We start from the raw sequence: 16179 nt of genomic DNA on the forward strand, positions 1-16179 counted from the left end.
AATGGAGTTGGGGGGAGGAAAGCAGTGGACAAAAAGCACATTAGTCCTAGGTCATTTAAGTATTTTTGAGACCAGATTGTATTTTCGAGCTTTGATAAGAAAGGAGGAGAGGATCGGTGGAAATCAAGGCATGCACACATCCCCAGAAGAGCTGGCACTGGCAGCCGCACGTGTTGCTGGCTACAATGGTACTTGAAACTTCTTGCAGTAGCAACCTACATTTCAGTATAGCTCTAGCAGCCTAACTCCAATCCTCATATTTGATCATTGCTTGAAGAAATGCATCCAAGATAACCAGTAGGGCCCTGGAGAATGGGAGATGCATCTCTCCCCACTACAACAAGTGGAACTACAGCTTTTTTTGTTTTTTTAATTTATTTTCTCTTAAATCTCACAAGACAGTTAAACAACCTGGCTAGGCCAAAAACCTAAATTATTCAGGTACGTCCAGGTATTGAACTACCATTAAAATGTTATTTTAAAATAACTTGTGCTGCTGGTGAATAAAACAGACAATCCGAACACTTCTGAGCAGACCCAGGAGGCAGCTGCATACCCTCACCCACAACACATGACCTACAGTTACAGATCCCAATAAATGGCAGAGAAATGAGGTAGTGCGAGGAAAGTGTTCCAGCTCCCAGAACACTAATGCCTAAGCCAATATAATCAAGAGTCTTTTAAATATGTTAACTTGACAAGTTGGGTTTCTATAGCGCTAGAAATTCTGTGTTATCCGTCTGAGCACAGATGCCACTCCTAACCTGGCAGGGGATCAAGGCGCTATCTGAGTGGCAGCAGGGGAAAAGGAACTGATACCCCTCTGGCCTCTTCTCTGTTTGGGTCTGAAGAGCATCTAGACAGGGCCACCAAAACCAAAGTACTCTGCCCATAAAATAAAAGCAGGAGATCCCAGGCTTCCCACTTCGCCAGGCACTCTTCTGAACTCAACCAGGATGTAGGCCAAAATTATTTTTTTCAAAGTAGTGACCTATTTTCAGAGCTTGTTCTCCCAAGGCACCCTCATCTAGGAAACAGTGGCTTAAAGTAGGCTTCTGCCATCCCCAGAACAATTCACCCAGCTTAGAGACTGCTCCCAAGGAAAGAGTGCTGCCAGTAGCAGGGTGATGGGCAGGTTAACTGGTGTTGCACACCAGGCAGCTATGGGCAAGCGAGGCACCCCCAGCTGGAGAGCCACGTTACCAAATTAGCCCCCCATCAAATTTCTGAGCATGATATAGAAAACAAAAGTGCAACACTACCACCAAGAATGGGTTTAACACTCAGAAGTTAACTAGCTTCTCATGGTATACAGCACTCCGATATTTAGGGCAGAAATGACCCATTAATTGCTCAACAATTCCAATAGCTTCAAAAAATGTCTTAGAACAAAAAAAAAAAGTCTCTATTTACAGAGTTGTATTCTGCCAAAATTTCAAATACTTTTACTGTAAGCCTATCCTTTGATTTAATAAAGCATGCAGCTGAGGTGCTTAATGTGCATTTCAAGGTATATTAAAACAAGAGATCAAAAATGAACATTAGCCTAGTTAACCTCTGCCAATATTTTACTCAAGCTACACTAACTAGACTCAGTCTAGCATTAAGATGTTTTTGTATTCCCAAATCTAACCTGTGAATAAGGTACTAACAGCAAAAGATACTTAAATTAACTTTAAAATGATCAAAATTACATGCATCTCCTCCAATAACCTCTTTATTTATGAAAAATGTTTAACTCTGAAATCTTCTAAGCAGCCTGCTACAAACTTGTACGACCCAACCACATTTCAGAAACTGGCGGGTCTTGTTTAGATGAGGACAATTAAGCTGGCCAGGGAGCTTGGCTCATAGAAAAGCCGCAGTAAGCACTAACGCCAGGTCTGAATATGACCTTGAAATTTTTTAATCACTGTATCAGAAGAAAAGCTGGCTTGGGCAGGAGGTTTCCCTCCTTCCCAAATATTACACTGTGATTGCTGGAGATTTTAATACGTACTTTAATCTAAAAATAGTAACCCATTTAGTATAGGTGAAAAAGCTGAAGATCCTTCAGATGTAGGTTCAAGTTGGAGAATTCAGGAGTATTTTTAGCTCCAAGGAATACCCTTGTGCAAAAAAAAAAAAAAAGGAAGATATTCAGAAGCAGACCTATAATGAGAACAATTTCATCCCCAAAAGTGGTTCGCATCTGAACAACATTCAATTTTTGTAATGGTAAAAAGCCAGGTGTCAGCAGTAAGAACTAAGTTTTGATTTGCTACTCATCCTTGTAACCTTGCTACAGCCCTGTCTCCTAATGCATTTACTGGGGGAGAAAGGTCCTAGTGTCAAACAAAGATTCTTGGGAAAGTTAAAGAAGTTATGGAAGTTATCAACAGCTTAAGAGTTCTCTCTCCCTCTCTCTCTCCTGCCTCCTCAGTCAAGCTGGCCCACTTGTTTGCGAGGCCAAACAATAAGCTAGTCCAGTGAACTGAACTCGGTTAAAAATAAACCCAGAATAAGGAAGTTACTTTAAATTTCATTCTCTTCATTCATCCTACTTACCACATGCTCCCCCAAACAGTTGTGACAGTGCAAGTGAGGATGCAAAAGAGAGGCGTAGAGGTGAAACACTGCTCCAGGAGATACCTGTTCTCTGCAGGAGGGTCAGCATGAACTGTACACAAACTCTTCTCCTGGCTCCCAGTAGCAAATAAATAGTAATCTTAAAAAAAAAAAGTCAGGTTTAGTGCCCAGATGAAAATCCAAACCTTTCCCTGAAGCTTTTGCCCAGTACTGGGTCGGGCTCCTCATCCTTATAGACACTGGTGTCCGGTGGGCAGCTGCACAGGACCTGCTGCTGCACACAGATGTTTGACGTTGCTGACTGCAGCGAGGCATGCACATCTGCTAACTGTGAGCAGGCTTCTGCTGTGCTCGTTTAAGCAAAAGTTAGGTACCAATAACAGTATTTTTGAAGAAATGGGCCTTGATGGTGTGCTCTGTGTTGAATTCAGTGCTACCAGTGTAGCTCGACTCGCAGAGGGATGTGTTCACACTGAGGCTCACACTCAGACCTCGACTACTTTGCATTGCAATCAAGCCAGTACTGCGATTCCACATGGGTTTTGTTCTTCACAGGTGCCACAAAGTATCTAAATGTTGATTCAACGTGGACTCAAGTTATCAAGGTCCATTTATACAAATGATTCCAGTGCAGAAGTACTTTTGTAAGATGACCAGCAGACTCTTGCTGATGAGAACCACTGGAGGCACAGTCTCTCACTGCATTAGCGTCAACACCTCTCAGTTTGTTATATTGAAGGCTGACGAAAAGGTCTTAAAGAATTAGTTGAAATGTCTTCTTAACCCAGCAAGAGGTCACTGACCACTGCAGCTGGGGTTTCACGCTGAGACTACAGGTCTGCAGATACACGCTGCGGTTCCGCACGCAAAGACAAGGATGATCAGGGGTTGCTTACGGGCAGCAGTAGGTGAAACAAGATCAATTTCTGCACTTCCCACGTGTTCTTCCCCTCCCTCTGTGCCATTACCAAGATCAAGAGATGCCTTCCCCAGCAGAGATCCATTGGTAGGCAGAGGAATTACAGAGCACTCCTTCATCCAGAGAGAAACCCCAATAATCCCTTCCCGAAACAGATCCTATCCCTCCCGTGCCAACCCTTTCCTACTTCGGAAGCTACATTTCAGGGCAGAGGGTGTAAGCCAAAGCATAAGCTGATGAACAAAAGCTGAAGAACAAGACAAATCTGCTGAGAACAATAAAGTATCTTAAAATCAGTATGAAACTGAAGTGACACATTTGAAGAAACAAGCAGTTATCAAATTCTGTGGTCGAGATTTTAAAATACAATGCTTAAAAAAAATCAGAAAGTTGCTATTTCTGGCCGATTCCGGTTTGATTGAACTGCTACTTAATTCCTCAGCTGTGAGGACACCTTAAGGGAAAAAAAAACAAAAAACAAACAAAAAAGCACTTATGGTTACCACCTTTGTGGCACGACTGAGATACTGCACAGCACTGTACTAGTTTTTAAGGGGATCGCTTTATAGGTGCAGGGTTCAAATCCAAGTAGCATCTGAAACAGTCACAGTGAAATAGAGGAGCTGAAAACCACACAGGAAGAATGAGCAGAGGGAAAGGAAAGCAGAAGAGAATTGTGAAACACCACTGCTGCAATTGCTACTAGCAAGGAGGGCTTTGCATGTGGTTTGTGACCCATTCTTTAATTCATATAATTTACAGACGCACTTGAGTTACCTCTGTGTTCAAACTGTGAATAGTACCTATTCTCCTCCAGAAATTACCTTCGACCTTCAATGTCATTAAGTAACACTTGACCTGGTGAACAACTCTTCAGAACAGGTTAGCTCTTTCCCAAAGAAGAAGGAAATCCAGCTTTCCATAGCTTGATTTAATGAACAATTAAACAGCATTCACACAGCCTGTGCAGATCCAGAATTCAAAATTCCCTTTAAGAAAAATTACATCTCACGTTGTCTTCAGATTTGAAGCCTGTAAACCTATATAACAGCATCTGAGTGTCTAGACATCTCTAAAATCTATAACAGAAGCAAAACAGCCATTTATCTAAATAGAATAGTTAAGACATACTGTGAAGGCAAACTTGTGTCTAAAAACTGTTAGCTGATTACAGTTACCAGAAATATCCTGGCAGTACGTAACTGAGATGTATTGCATGACTATTAAACAGCAACCACGAGGAGCTGGCTGGAGCAGAATAGCCTGGGCTTACAGGCAGGAAGGAAGAATGCAAGTTTTTCCCTACCTCCAAATGTAATGCAAATCTGGTCGCAGGGGCTGCGGCACCCGAACAGGAACGGGATCAGTGAGGGTCAGCATCGCAGCTGCTGGACAAAACAGCAATGTGCATCCCGTGATGCATGAAAATACAGGTACCAGCAGCAGGGCGGCCAGCCTTCCTGGTCCTGCAACCTGACCTGCACACCAGACCGTCCAATACCAGCACAAGCCACAGCCATGTGTTACCCCACATCCAGCGCACTGGAGAGGTGCAGAACACAAGCTGAAAGCATCCTCCCTGGAGCAGAGCAGCCCAGACACACCACTAATCCCGTGTGGGAGATGCTCAGGAGTGCAGAAGGATCACCGCATGGCCTAGAGGTGAGATCCTGCCCGCAGCCTCAGCGCAAGATTCACACCAATAACTTCCTATCAAGGCAAAGAAAAATGCATTGATCTTATACCAAGACTCTTAAAAATATCATTTCCTAAATATCCTAAATTTCCATCATTTCTTAAATAACGTCTCTGCATATTAAGTGTTTTACCAATGCATTTACTATAGATGTAAATTCTGTGCCTTTTTAATTGAAGAATTAGACATTTTAACAAAGAAATATCCACTATTGACCCCTGATCCATTTAACAGGAAGAATATTAACTCACGGAGGTGGATTTGGAATTTAGAACTGCCACTAAGTTTGAACGGACTTTCGCACACACCTGCTTTTATCCAAACCTCCATCAAAGTTCTGCTGATCAATGCCAGTGATGTTAGAAAACAGACCTCTTGAAAAATACAGGAAGCAAAATCTCTACTGGGGAAACACAACTACTCCTTTTTTTTCCTTTTTTTTTTTTTTTTTAAACAGAGCTCAAAAGAAGTCCATCCAATTGTTATACTCATATAACGTCGCAGTTAGAGCCCTAAAGAAAAGTTTTCCTTAGATCTTTATAAAAACGCACACGCACAGCTAGAGATGTATTTTTTAAGAATACTCTTTCAGTTGCACCTTGCGAAATCACTAGATGATCAAGCTTAGAGCTATGGCAAACACTATTATCAATGATACTCCTACACATCCTTTCAGATTTACAGAAGGAAAAGGGAAATTCGGAAAAACAGCATTAAGAATTTTCACAGACTTCTACATTTAAATCAAATCCTATAGGAATACAATCAACCCCTTAACATACAAAAGTTCTGTTTTCCACCTCTTTTATGGAGTTATATATAAAAGAACTGACTGTATTTAAAAAATAATATTAATCCTATCTCCTAGGCTGCAAACTGCTGTGGAACTGCTATAGACCTGCTTGGAGCTTTCCTCTCACAGGACATTTCAGCTCCTTACTCACGCTGTCTTCCACTGGCTTGCAATACGCTTTGGAGCTGTCAAGGTGCTGGTTTCGATGTGGGACCCCAGGTGTTCAGGCCACCTGGAAGACCACCTCACACACCAGCATCCATGCAGGAGCAAGCTGAGATGCTGGCACCCTCCCGTCCCAGGTCCAAGGGATGCTCCCGGCACATCTCTGCAGGGCAGCGCTCCAGAGCTCGCTTCATGGCAGCAGGCAAGGAGAACTGGACTTGCCGATGCTGAATGTCCCATCCTCCTGAGATGCTTGGTGCAACAAACTGTCATGGCTTTGCTTAAATCTTCACAATTAAACATGTCAGGAATGACTTATTGCACTAATGCTTAAAACAGCTGCCAAATACCAATTAAAACCAAACTGAGACATGTTATGCTGCTTACATCACAGGATTTTAGTTTTACCAAAATTTACCATCTTTTTATTCAATGCTATTTTAAGTGATTTTGCTTGACAAATACATGCGTGCTGTTACACTGAACAATCAAGCTGTGTTATTCTGGATGCACATTAAGTCCAACACAAACCAGTCTTCACATGTGCTTTTGTACTCTGAAAAGTACTCCAAAAAGCACCTAGGCATTACAGTGCGAGATGTAAAAGAGTGAAATGGCCTTCCCCAAACTGCAAATATTCAGTACAGTTTAACTGTTCTCAAAGTCCATCCACTTATTTCCAGCTGAATTGGTTCTGGTTGACAAACGCTCAACCACCTAGTGAAAGTACGCAATATAAAGCAGAAACACATGGGATTTCCAAGCTGACCATTCCTCATTTTGCTGGCAATTCATTCAAAATCCATTCTGATCTCTCAGTGTTTCTAAACCCACAGAGCTTGTTTTACTACAATCAGTAAGCATAGGTGAAAAAAGGGGTCAGCGGAAATATTGAAATGCAAGTGTTAAGTTCAAACCTGCAACACCGTGCACAGATACATTATGCTACAGCTGTTGTCACTGATTATGTGCACTTTGAACATACAGCTTTTTGCTAGTGTATCAGGCTACAATACTAAAACTATCTGAGCAAAATACACTAAATATCTGAAGTACTAATAAAGAAAGTTTTTTAAGAACTACCCTGCGTATTTAATAACTTGATAAATAACGTAACCAGCCTACAGCCCCCAATCTACCCGCCAAGGCATTTTATATTAAATGTTAATGTGCTGGTTACATCAAACTAGCACATAACAGATTTTCTATATATGCTAATATACATACATCTGTGTTTGAAAAGAAAAAAATGCTGTAGTTTACTAATACCTTCTATTGCAAGCTACCCAATACTTTTCTCCTTCACAATCAACATTTTACAGCCACGAGATACAAAGTTAAGCTAATACAACTCATCTAAGACATCTCAAAGCACAAACTAAAGCAAACAATGCCCTGTTTTAAATGTATAATCATTTAACAAAAAAGTGGGTGCTTCACAAGCTCTAAACCAGTTCATTTTCACCCTTAGCCCAAATATTGAATGATGTCATGCAAGATGTACTGGCTGAACTGGTTTAACTGCTACAGGCTGGATGCACTGCGCAGATTTTGTGTGATAAATTATTCTGCAGCTCTGAAACCGATTCAGTTAGTCTCAAACAACCATCTCCATCTGCGGTTCTAAAGTTCGGGGCTACGCTGCTTTTACACACACAACTTGCTCCATCACTTAATACAGCGACCGAGTACAATAGGCAGCAGATTTTACGTCTGTTCTGAATTCAACCAGCAGCAAGCAACAGCTGGGATAGAGGAAGGAGGTCTGATACGTATTGGTATGTACTGCATCAAGGAGGTCTGATACGTATTGATATGTACTTCATCCTGAATAGCACTACCTGTTTCCTTCTGCATTTTACATGCATTTACCACTACTTGATTTAGTTCACTTCTCCTTCACAGAAAACTTACTAAATCTGAGAGCTTACTAAGCACTTATTTGACAAAGAAAGCACAGAAGAGAACTAGAGATAGTTGGCACTCTTCTAAAGTCCCCTCCGTGCCGTTTCCTCAGCTGGCACGGAGCAGCTCTCCAAGAGGGATGCAACACACGCCACCTCCCAAGGCCAGGCTCGCTGTTTCCAGAGGCACTACACATTATCATTACAGGACATAAGAGACCAGGCCTGGTTCTTCACTCTAGCCATAACCTCAGAATTAACTTAATTTTGCTCGTTGTCTGTTGCATCAGCGCTTTTATCACCCCTCACTTGAGCATCAACCATTTCTTGGAAAAACGTGAAGGCTGGAGAGGGGAGGGGGCAGGAAGAAGAGATAAATGAGCAGGTACCCGTGTTCATATGATGAACCTGGCCTGCGTATTCTCCTTCCAAATGTACAGCCCCCTTCCTCAGCACTGGGCTGGAAGCAGTGCCGAGGACAGTGGAGGAGCTCAGGGAAGAGGGATACGGGCCTTCAGGAGCAAGGCACACCAGGGCAGGCAAGAAAAGGACCGAGCCCCGTACCATGTAAGCAGCTGATACCAAAGTGACAGGGATGGAGAACACTAATGAGGACAAAATACTAGAGTATTCAGAAGACGGGCAAAAAAAGTGTTATGGATTTGTGACCAATCTCCTACAATGGGACAGAAATCCAGTAAGTGCTGTCAGCAGCCAACAAAACACGGATGAACAGCAAGGGCCGCAAACTTGCCATCGTGTGGACGCTGCAAAAAAGCGCGATTTTAAACTTTTCTCACACACACACAGACATCTCCTCCTTTCTAAATAGCTTGCATCGTTTCACCTGGAATCCAAATCTCAACAGTAAGCTAGCCTAACTAGGGAAATGCTCAGAGGACAGCAGCACCAGGGAGGATGCAGGGCTGCACAAGGAAAATACAAGCCTGCAACCCCAGCGACCCATCACCATGCGTCCAAGGGCTACACTACGCCTGCTACATCTGAAACGAAACAGCCCTAATGCGAAACATACGTATGTATACAACTACAGGCAGAGGCTGAAACTACAAAGAGGCAAATTCAAACTATAAACAAGGGAAACCTCCAGTTATTAAGCTGCAAATGAGACTTTCCATGGAGGCAATGAAAGAACTTTATGAAATACGTAACTGTAGATTTGTATTAAGCCAAGTTCTTTGAAGCTCAACTAGACACATTTGCGCAAAGAAGTTCCCGAGGAGGCATACAGAACGTAGGGGGATTTGGGTTCAATTACACCTCACAGAGCAACTCACCAGCAACTGAACAGCCCTAATTCTTTGCATGATAAAGCAGCCTACATACCCCACCTTCAGTACAGAAAAACTAGTATTTATTTTTTCCACTAAACTTATTTAGTATATAAACAAATAAAATATGCTGTGGAATAATTGACTAAATTAACATCTTGAGAGGGTAATTATCTCAAAGTTGGGCACCGATGGCTAACGTGCGCACTCCCAGGCTGTCTCAGTGCAAAGGGAGCCGCTGTACCAGAATCACATGCTTTATGCAGCAGCGGCTGAGGGGTGCTGGCAAAATCCATTACCACTGACATAATTTGGTAAAGACAGGCTGCTCGAGGTGGCACTTTTCTTGTTCCTTCCCATCCCAATGCCAAACCTTCACCGTATTAATATAACACTAAACAGGGCTGCAGGGGGAACCAAGTTAAAAAGTAAAGAATGAAGCTACATTTAAAAAAAATCATTTCAATGATTTCAATGACTCAAAAATTATTTCAATCACTTTATGGTGACAAGAAGTTGCGCTAGCGCAAATGTTGGGGAAGGACACAAGAAGAGAACCAGCAGCAGCAAATGCTGTGTTTTCTAGCTAGGGAAGCTATCATGTTCAGCTGAAGGGACAAAATGTTTTCCTACACTTCTCATAAATTCAGAGTTTCTCTGTCCATGCATCGCTACCACTGTACCTTAGTAAGGCTAAAACTGATTTCAAACACAACATCCACAGGAAGACTAAATATACAAAGAGGCGGTTCACAACATCACATTCTAGCTAAATCAGAAGAAAGTAAGCCTGTATCACACATGGTCATATGGAGTAGATACCTGCCCCTTATCAAGGCTGTCATCGCTTCTTTAGCTCATGATGCAGAGATTAAGCAGCTTTCCTTTCTAGAGGGTACGTCTCCCTCACTCCTAAAGCCTGACAGCCCCGTGCACACTACTCTCACTTACAGTGTCCGCAAGATCATCAGTGAAGAGTACATTAGTTACAAGGGAAAGGGAAGGGAGAAAAACCCTGGACAAGAGAGCAGACGCTCAGAATATCATATCCGCTTAATCCTGGAGAATTTAGTTCCATGCTTTTATTACTGCTTGATAGTTATTTTATTCATTAAAATTGTTCATCTAGTATAGGCGTATAGAGAACAAGCATGCCTTCACATAGCTTGAAGCCAAGAAGTGCAATTTTCCACTGTGCATTCTTCACATACCTCCTAAATCTAGTGTGATCATTCAGTGAAGAATGGCATCTGACACTGTTTTATGCACGTTAAAATTAAGCTAACTACACGCTATTAAATATTTTCCTCACTGCTTGAAAACATTTCCCCCATGGAAGCATGAACACCCATACATAAGATGGTAAACACTGTTTCACACAAAATAGAATATATACCCATGACATCTACTTTTATTAAAAGTTAGCAATAACCTGATCTCAGCAATTCGGTAAACTTCACATTTCAAGGGGGGGAAAAAGCATTTAAAAAGAGCCTCCAAAGGCTGAACAATTTTTGTTTTGCACACAGACAGGTCAGTAAGCTGTCACAAATTAGCGAGCTCATAGTAACATCCTGAATCAGCTGAGCGCAGCCTAATAGATCACAAATAGACTTCTGAGGCAACACTGCATTCCCAGGGATGCTGTGCTGATGTACACAGACCCCTTCCTTGCCCCTCCAAAGTAGGTGGCCAGCAGCATAAGGTCTGCACGACCATCAGAAGGACTTCCACGTGTATTTTGGGCTTCTGTTTCCCCACTGATAGAGGGGATGCAATCCTGAGAGGTGCAGGACACCTTTAACTGAATAAAGGTGTTCAGTATTTCACAGCGTGCCCAGCATGGTAGAACTCCAAGCCCATAGAAAAATCAAAAGAAAAACATTAGATAGTCAGTAGTATTATGAACTTGAAAAGGATTTTGAGAAAGCAGATTGCTAAAGGCTATCAAAGTTTGCTGGAAAATATATCCCACAAAATGTTAATGTGTGCGTACGCGTGCACAAAAACAAATATGAAGCATTTTAAAAGTCTTTTGTATTGGTCACTGAGTATATAATTGCCAATTTGGAGATTTTTCCAAAAAAAAAAAATCACTCCAATAGCAAATAGGTTTTAGCTATAATTTTAGGAAATAGGATTTACATTCAAAAAAGCAAGGCTTCCTGTAATGACCTTTTAATCTTGAAAGGTAACCACACAGTTACTGTGACAAACTTCCACCAAAACACCTTTGCTACTTGTAATTTCCAGGCCTGTTATTTAGTAGAAACATACATCTGCTATGTCAATTTCCGTGGTTCACAAGTGAAATACCCTGTGTCGATTTACCTTACTGCTAATCCAAATATTTATAACAAAATGTGTGCATTCATGGCCAGCCACCCTAAACAAGATTTAGGCAATATTTTGACCTCCAAGCCAAACCCCACGGGCACGCTCAGCGCCGTGCCTGCCCCTCCTGATGAAGCGAACCCCCGACGTGCCGTTTGCCCAAAATAACTGCACGGGGCTGAGTTCGTAGTTTGGAAGGAGGGAGGGAAAAAAAAACAAAACCAAAACAACAAAACCCAAGGACAGCAGGCGAGAAACGCCGAAGGGACCGCTCGGGAGCGGCGGGGAGCGGCGCGGGGCAGCAGCCCGCACACGCAGTGCCTCCTTTATGAGCGCGGCGCAACTGCATGACGGTGCAGGATGAGGGCCGGCGGCTCGCGGGCGCTACACATGGGCAGCGCTCAGCCCCCGCCGACCCCGCGCTAGGCCCGGCCGGGCGCGTTTGCTGTAAATAACCCCGGGATGAGGGTTAATTAAAAATGGCGAGCAGCGTGGCTGCGCGCATACAATGAGCGGCCCCGCACCGGCCCCGGCCCCGGCCCCGGCCCGGCGCTGCTCAAGCCCGCCCCGAGGGGGGCGGCGGGGAGGCCCCGGCCCCCCCCCCCCGTTCATCCCCGGCCAACGCGGACCCCCCCCGGCCCCCCACGCCCCGCTGGAAAACAGGGCCCGGGCTGCCCTCCCCAGCCCCCCGCCGGGCAGCGGCGTCGCCTTCCGCGGGAGCGCGACCCCCCCGCTTTGCCGAGCTGCAGGGATTTGGGGATCCGCTGCCCCCCCCCAGCCCCCGGGAGCCCCCGACCCACGCGGGAGGCTCCCGGTGCCCCCCGAGCGCTGCTGCGCGCCCCGCCGAGCCTCGAGCCCCGCACAGGCGGCCCGGGGAGCCGAGCCCCCTGCCGTACGGCCGCTCCCCCCCCCCAGCACGGTTCGCATTCTTGCAGAGAGCCCCTCCCGGGCCGCCCCCCCCCCATCCCCCGCTCCCCCTCCGCCCCCCAGCCCCTCGCACGCTGCTCCCAGCCTCAACTTTCCTCGCTCAGCGCCTCCCGCCGCCGACTCGCCCGCCCGAGCTCCCCCGGCCCCGCAGCACGGCCGGCCCCGGCCGCCCATGTTTGCAGAGCAGGAGGGAAAGGGCTGGGTACCTGTGCACCGGGGGGCCGGGTGCCTGTGCACCGGGGCTCGGGGGGGCTCCGGCCGAGAAAGGGAGCTCCCCGAGGGGGGGCCGGGCTGCGCTGCGCCGGGGGCTGCGGGGGAGCCCCGGGAGCCCGCGGCGAGGCTGGGGGAGAGCGGGGGGGAAACTCGGCGCGGAGTAGAGGGCCCAGGGGCCGGCCCGGCCCCGGCCTTACCTTCCATCTCCATGTCCTCGGGCTCGCTCAGCTGCTGCTCCCCGGGCTTCTGGTGCTGCTGCTGCTGCTGCTGATGGTGGTTCATGTCGGGCTGGGCTTGGGGCTGGGGCTCGGCGGCGGCGGCCTGGGCCTTTCCCGCTGGGGGCTGCGGGCCTGCGTCGGGAGGGGAAGGGGCGGAGGAGCGGCGGGGCCTGGGCAGCGGCCGGGACTGGGCACCCGCCTCGGGGGGCTGCGGCTGGGCTCCGGCGGGCAGGGAGCGGGCAGCCGGAGGAGGCAGCGAGACGCGCACGTATTTGCTCGCTATTCGCCCAATCTCGGCGGCGGCACCCGGTCGGGGGAAAGGGGTGGGGAGGAGGGACCGGCCGGGGGTGGCGGCTTCCCCGGGGGCCGGAGGGGAGGGGACCGGGACGAGGGGAGGGGGGAGGGGGGGGGGGCCAGGAGATCAGGAGTCAGGGCCCGGCGGCTGCGCCCGGCGCTTCCCCCTCCCCTGGCGAGGTGTCCCCGGCGCTGCGAAGTCGGGGAGGCGCCGCGGGGCCCCTCCTCTGCCCTCCCGGCCCCCCCAGCGCCCCGGCACCGCCGCTGGCCGCCGCCCGGCTCGCTGCTCCCGGCCCGCGGGCCGCCCCCGTCGCCCGTGGCCCGGCGCGCTGGTGCCGCTCGGCCGCCGCCAGCGCTCTGTGCCTCAAAATGGCGGCTGCGGTAAACGCCGTGAAATGTCACATCCGCATGAGGGGCAGGCAGCCCAGCGAGCCGGGGAGGGGGAGGCAGCGCCGCGGCCGCGCCGGGAACAGCAGCCGCTGCCGCCGCCGCCGCCGCCGCAGGAGGCCGGGGAGGCGGAGCCACAGGGGCCCGGGCCCCGCCGCCACCGCCACCTGCGCGCAGCCCCGCGCCCGAGCCGGGCCGGGCAGGGCAGGGCCGGGCCTGCCGCCGGGCCGCGGCCTCTCCGCGGGCATCTCAAGGCCGCCGGGGCTCGGGGGAACCGCCGGGCGCCGGGGTTCGGAGCTCGGGGCACAGCCGCACGCGCGGGAAGCTGTGGCCGGGGTGGGCCCGGCTCAGGGCTCGGCCCCCCGGCCCGCACGGCTCCGGGCTGCGATGCGTGGGGAGAGCGGGCAGGCGGGGGAAGGGTGTTTGGGGGCGGCATGGGGGAACAGGCACGGGAGAGATCCCGTAAACAAGGCTGTTCCCTGCCTGGGTGCCATTGCTTTTCATGGGCGCTGTGTGGGGGATAGCCCCTCCCGTGGACTATGTTTTTGTACACTGGAAAGAGCAGGGAAGGGTGCAGATGAATAGATAATGCCTGGCCAGTCCAGAGCTAGAGCGACGAAGGAAGCAAATTCATTTAGGTATGAAAGAGTAGGTGGGAGACTGCAGAGAGGGCCTTAGTAATGCGTGGTGTTAAACAGTGCAGTATTTAATTCGCGGTAGTGGGAAAACGGGGCAGGAGGATAGTCTGAAGGGAAATGCCCAGGACGTGCAAGACTGGGCCTCCTGAAGGGACTGAAAATGTACCCTAGCAGACAGTGCTGCTCTGACTGCAAGTGGATAAGTAATCTACAAGTTTATTTATTTTTCCAGTTTATAAAATGAGCAAATCACACCCGATCTGGGGGACAAACCCAGTCTGTCTGGGCTCCAGCTGGTCCCTTTTCAGCAACACAGGAGTCTGCAGGGTGGGCAGGACAGGAAAATAATGTCCCACATCTGAAGCCTTGCCTTAAGTAGCAAAAATCCAGTTAGAAAGTGGAAAAATAATGGAGGCTGAAGGTATTAGTGGGAAGATCAGCTTTTAAAAACAGTTTGATAGTTTGCCTTCCAAATAGGACATTCTGATGTTCCCTGTTGTTCCTCTCAATTCTCAAAAGCTGTTTAAAGAAAAATCATTTACAAGCATTTACTTGATATTGACCTGGGCAAAAACATGGAAATCTACAAAACCCGGGTTTCCAATAAAGATGGAGATGGGATCCGGTTTAGGACAGAGATTTATGCACAGATCTTTCATTTCTGAAATTCATTTCTGTCCTAAACTTTGAATTCCACACTGCAACCTTTCCCTATCGTTACCTCCCTGAACAATTGCTCTTTCCTAATGACTTCCATTCCAACCTCCTAAATCATATGCAGGTTTAAACTCATCCCTCTGTCCTTCCTCCACAAGTGATTCCCAATACAGGATGAACGAGTATGTCACAACGAGGAGATAGCTACAGATTATTACCTGATTCTTCAGCCACAGACGGTGAGGTTGTAAGCAAGGATCAACTGAGGAAAACAATTTCACTGGTTAGGAACAAGTCCCAAAAGACAGTCAAGCTAATTTATCATAAGCATTAAAAACATTTTTTTTTACATATGAAAATTTCTCAGTTTCAGTTATTTTTCAGTCAGCTAAGTTTTCCAAAGTCATTGGCTTCTCCTGCTGTTCTAGGGGAGCAGAAATCGGCAAAAGGCATCTGCACAAATCCTTTGCTGTGGAGAGGGCAGTGTGGAAGAGGGGCAGGAATTTTTGTCATCAACTGGACAATGCATAGTCAGCTTATGAAGAATGCCACAATCAAGCAGTGCCATTTCCGTATATTTCTAATTTAAGTGAACTTTTCGGGGTCCAGATACAATGCAGACTTAAGTATCTTGTAATGTTTTGAAGAAAAAAAAAAACAGTTGAAAATATATCATTTACATTGTGTGAATATAGCTATAAGTAAAAAAAAAATCTATTGAAAATTGATTCGGGTACTCATATTTAAGAGGGAATAAATTTTGTGTGTATAATGATCTCAAATGCATTTTTGAAATAAATGGTAAGCATTTTACACAGCCAGCCAGTGGTTGTAACACTGCGATTTGATTGGTCTTGGACAGGAAATACAAATTTTATCAGTTGCCAAGCCTAAGGTGAAGTCCAGATCTCAACATATGCTAACATTTTATCCCAACTACATGAAGCATACTTCTGCAAAGTACTTCTGGCCTGTTGCCACTCCCTTCTGAAACTGCTGTTCACCTCTCCCCAGTACAAGACACAAAAGCTCCATCCTTTAAAGGAAAGGATGGTCACCTTTTATGTAACCGCTTGTCCATAGCATTGCTGCCAGCATTTGGCTTAGCCTCCACCTCAGCAGTGATATCCAATCACTTATTTATCCAGCTGTTCCATAAATACCTTCTATTTTC

General features: G+C 47.0%; 1 protein-coding gene across 1 annotated transcript in view; it reads right to left on the bottom strand.

The window, feature by feature from the left end:
- The window catches only part of USP7 (ubiquitin specific peptidase 7), a 71716-nt gene extending 58038 nt beyond the window's left edge, over positions 1–13678 (bottom strand). The window contains exon 1 of the mRNA XM_066977784.1: positions 13009–13678. Coding sequence (XP_066833885.1) covers positions 13009–13093 — 85 coding nt within the window. The 5' untranslated portion in view covers positions 13094–13678. The remainder of the gene's footprint in view (positions 1–13008) is intronic.
- Positions 13679–16179: the final 2501 nt, after the last annotated feature.

Source organism: Anser cygnoides, chromosome 15, assembly GCF_040182565.1.
Source record: "Anser cygnoides isolate HZ-2024a breed goose chromosome 15, Taihu_goose_T2T_genome, whole genome shotgun sequence".
Taxonomy (NCBI): domain Eukaryota; kingdom Metazoa; phylum Chordata; class Aves; order Anseriformes; family Anatidae; genus Anser; species Anser cygnoides.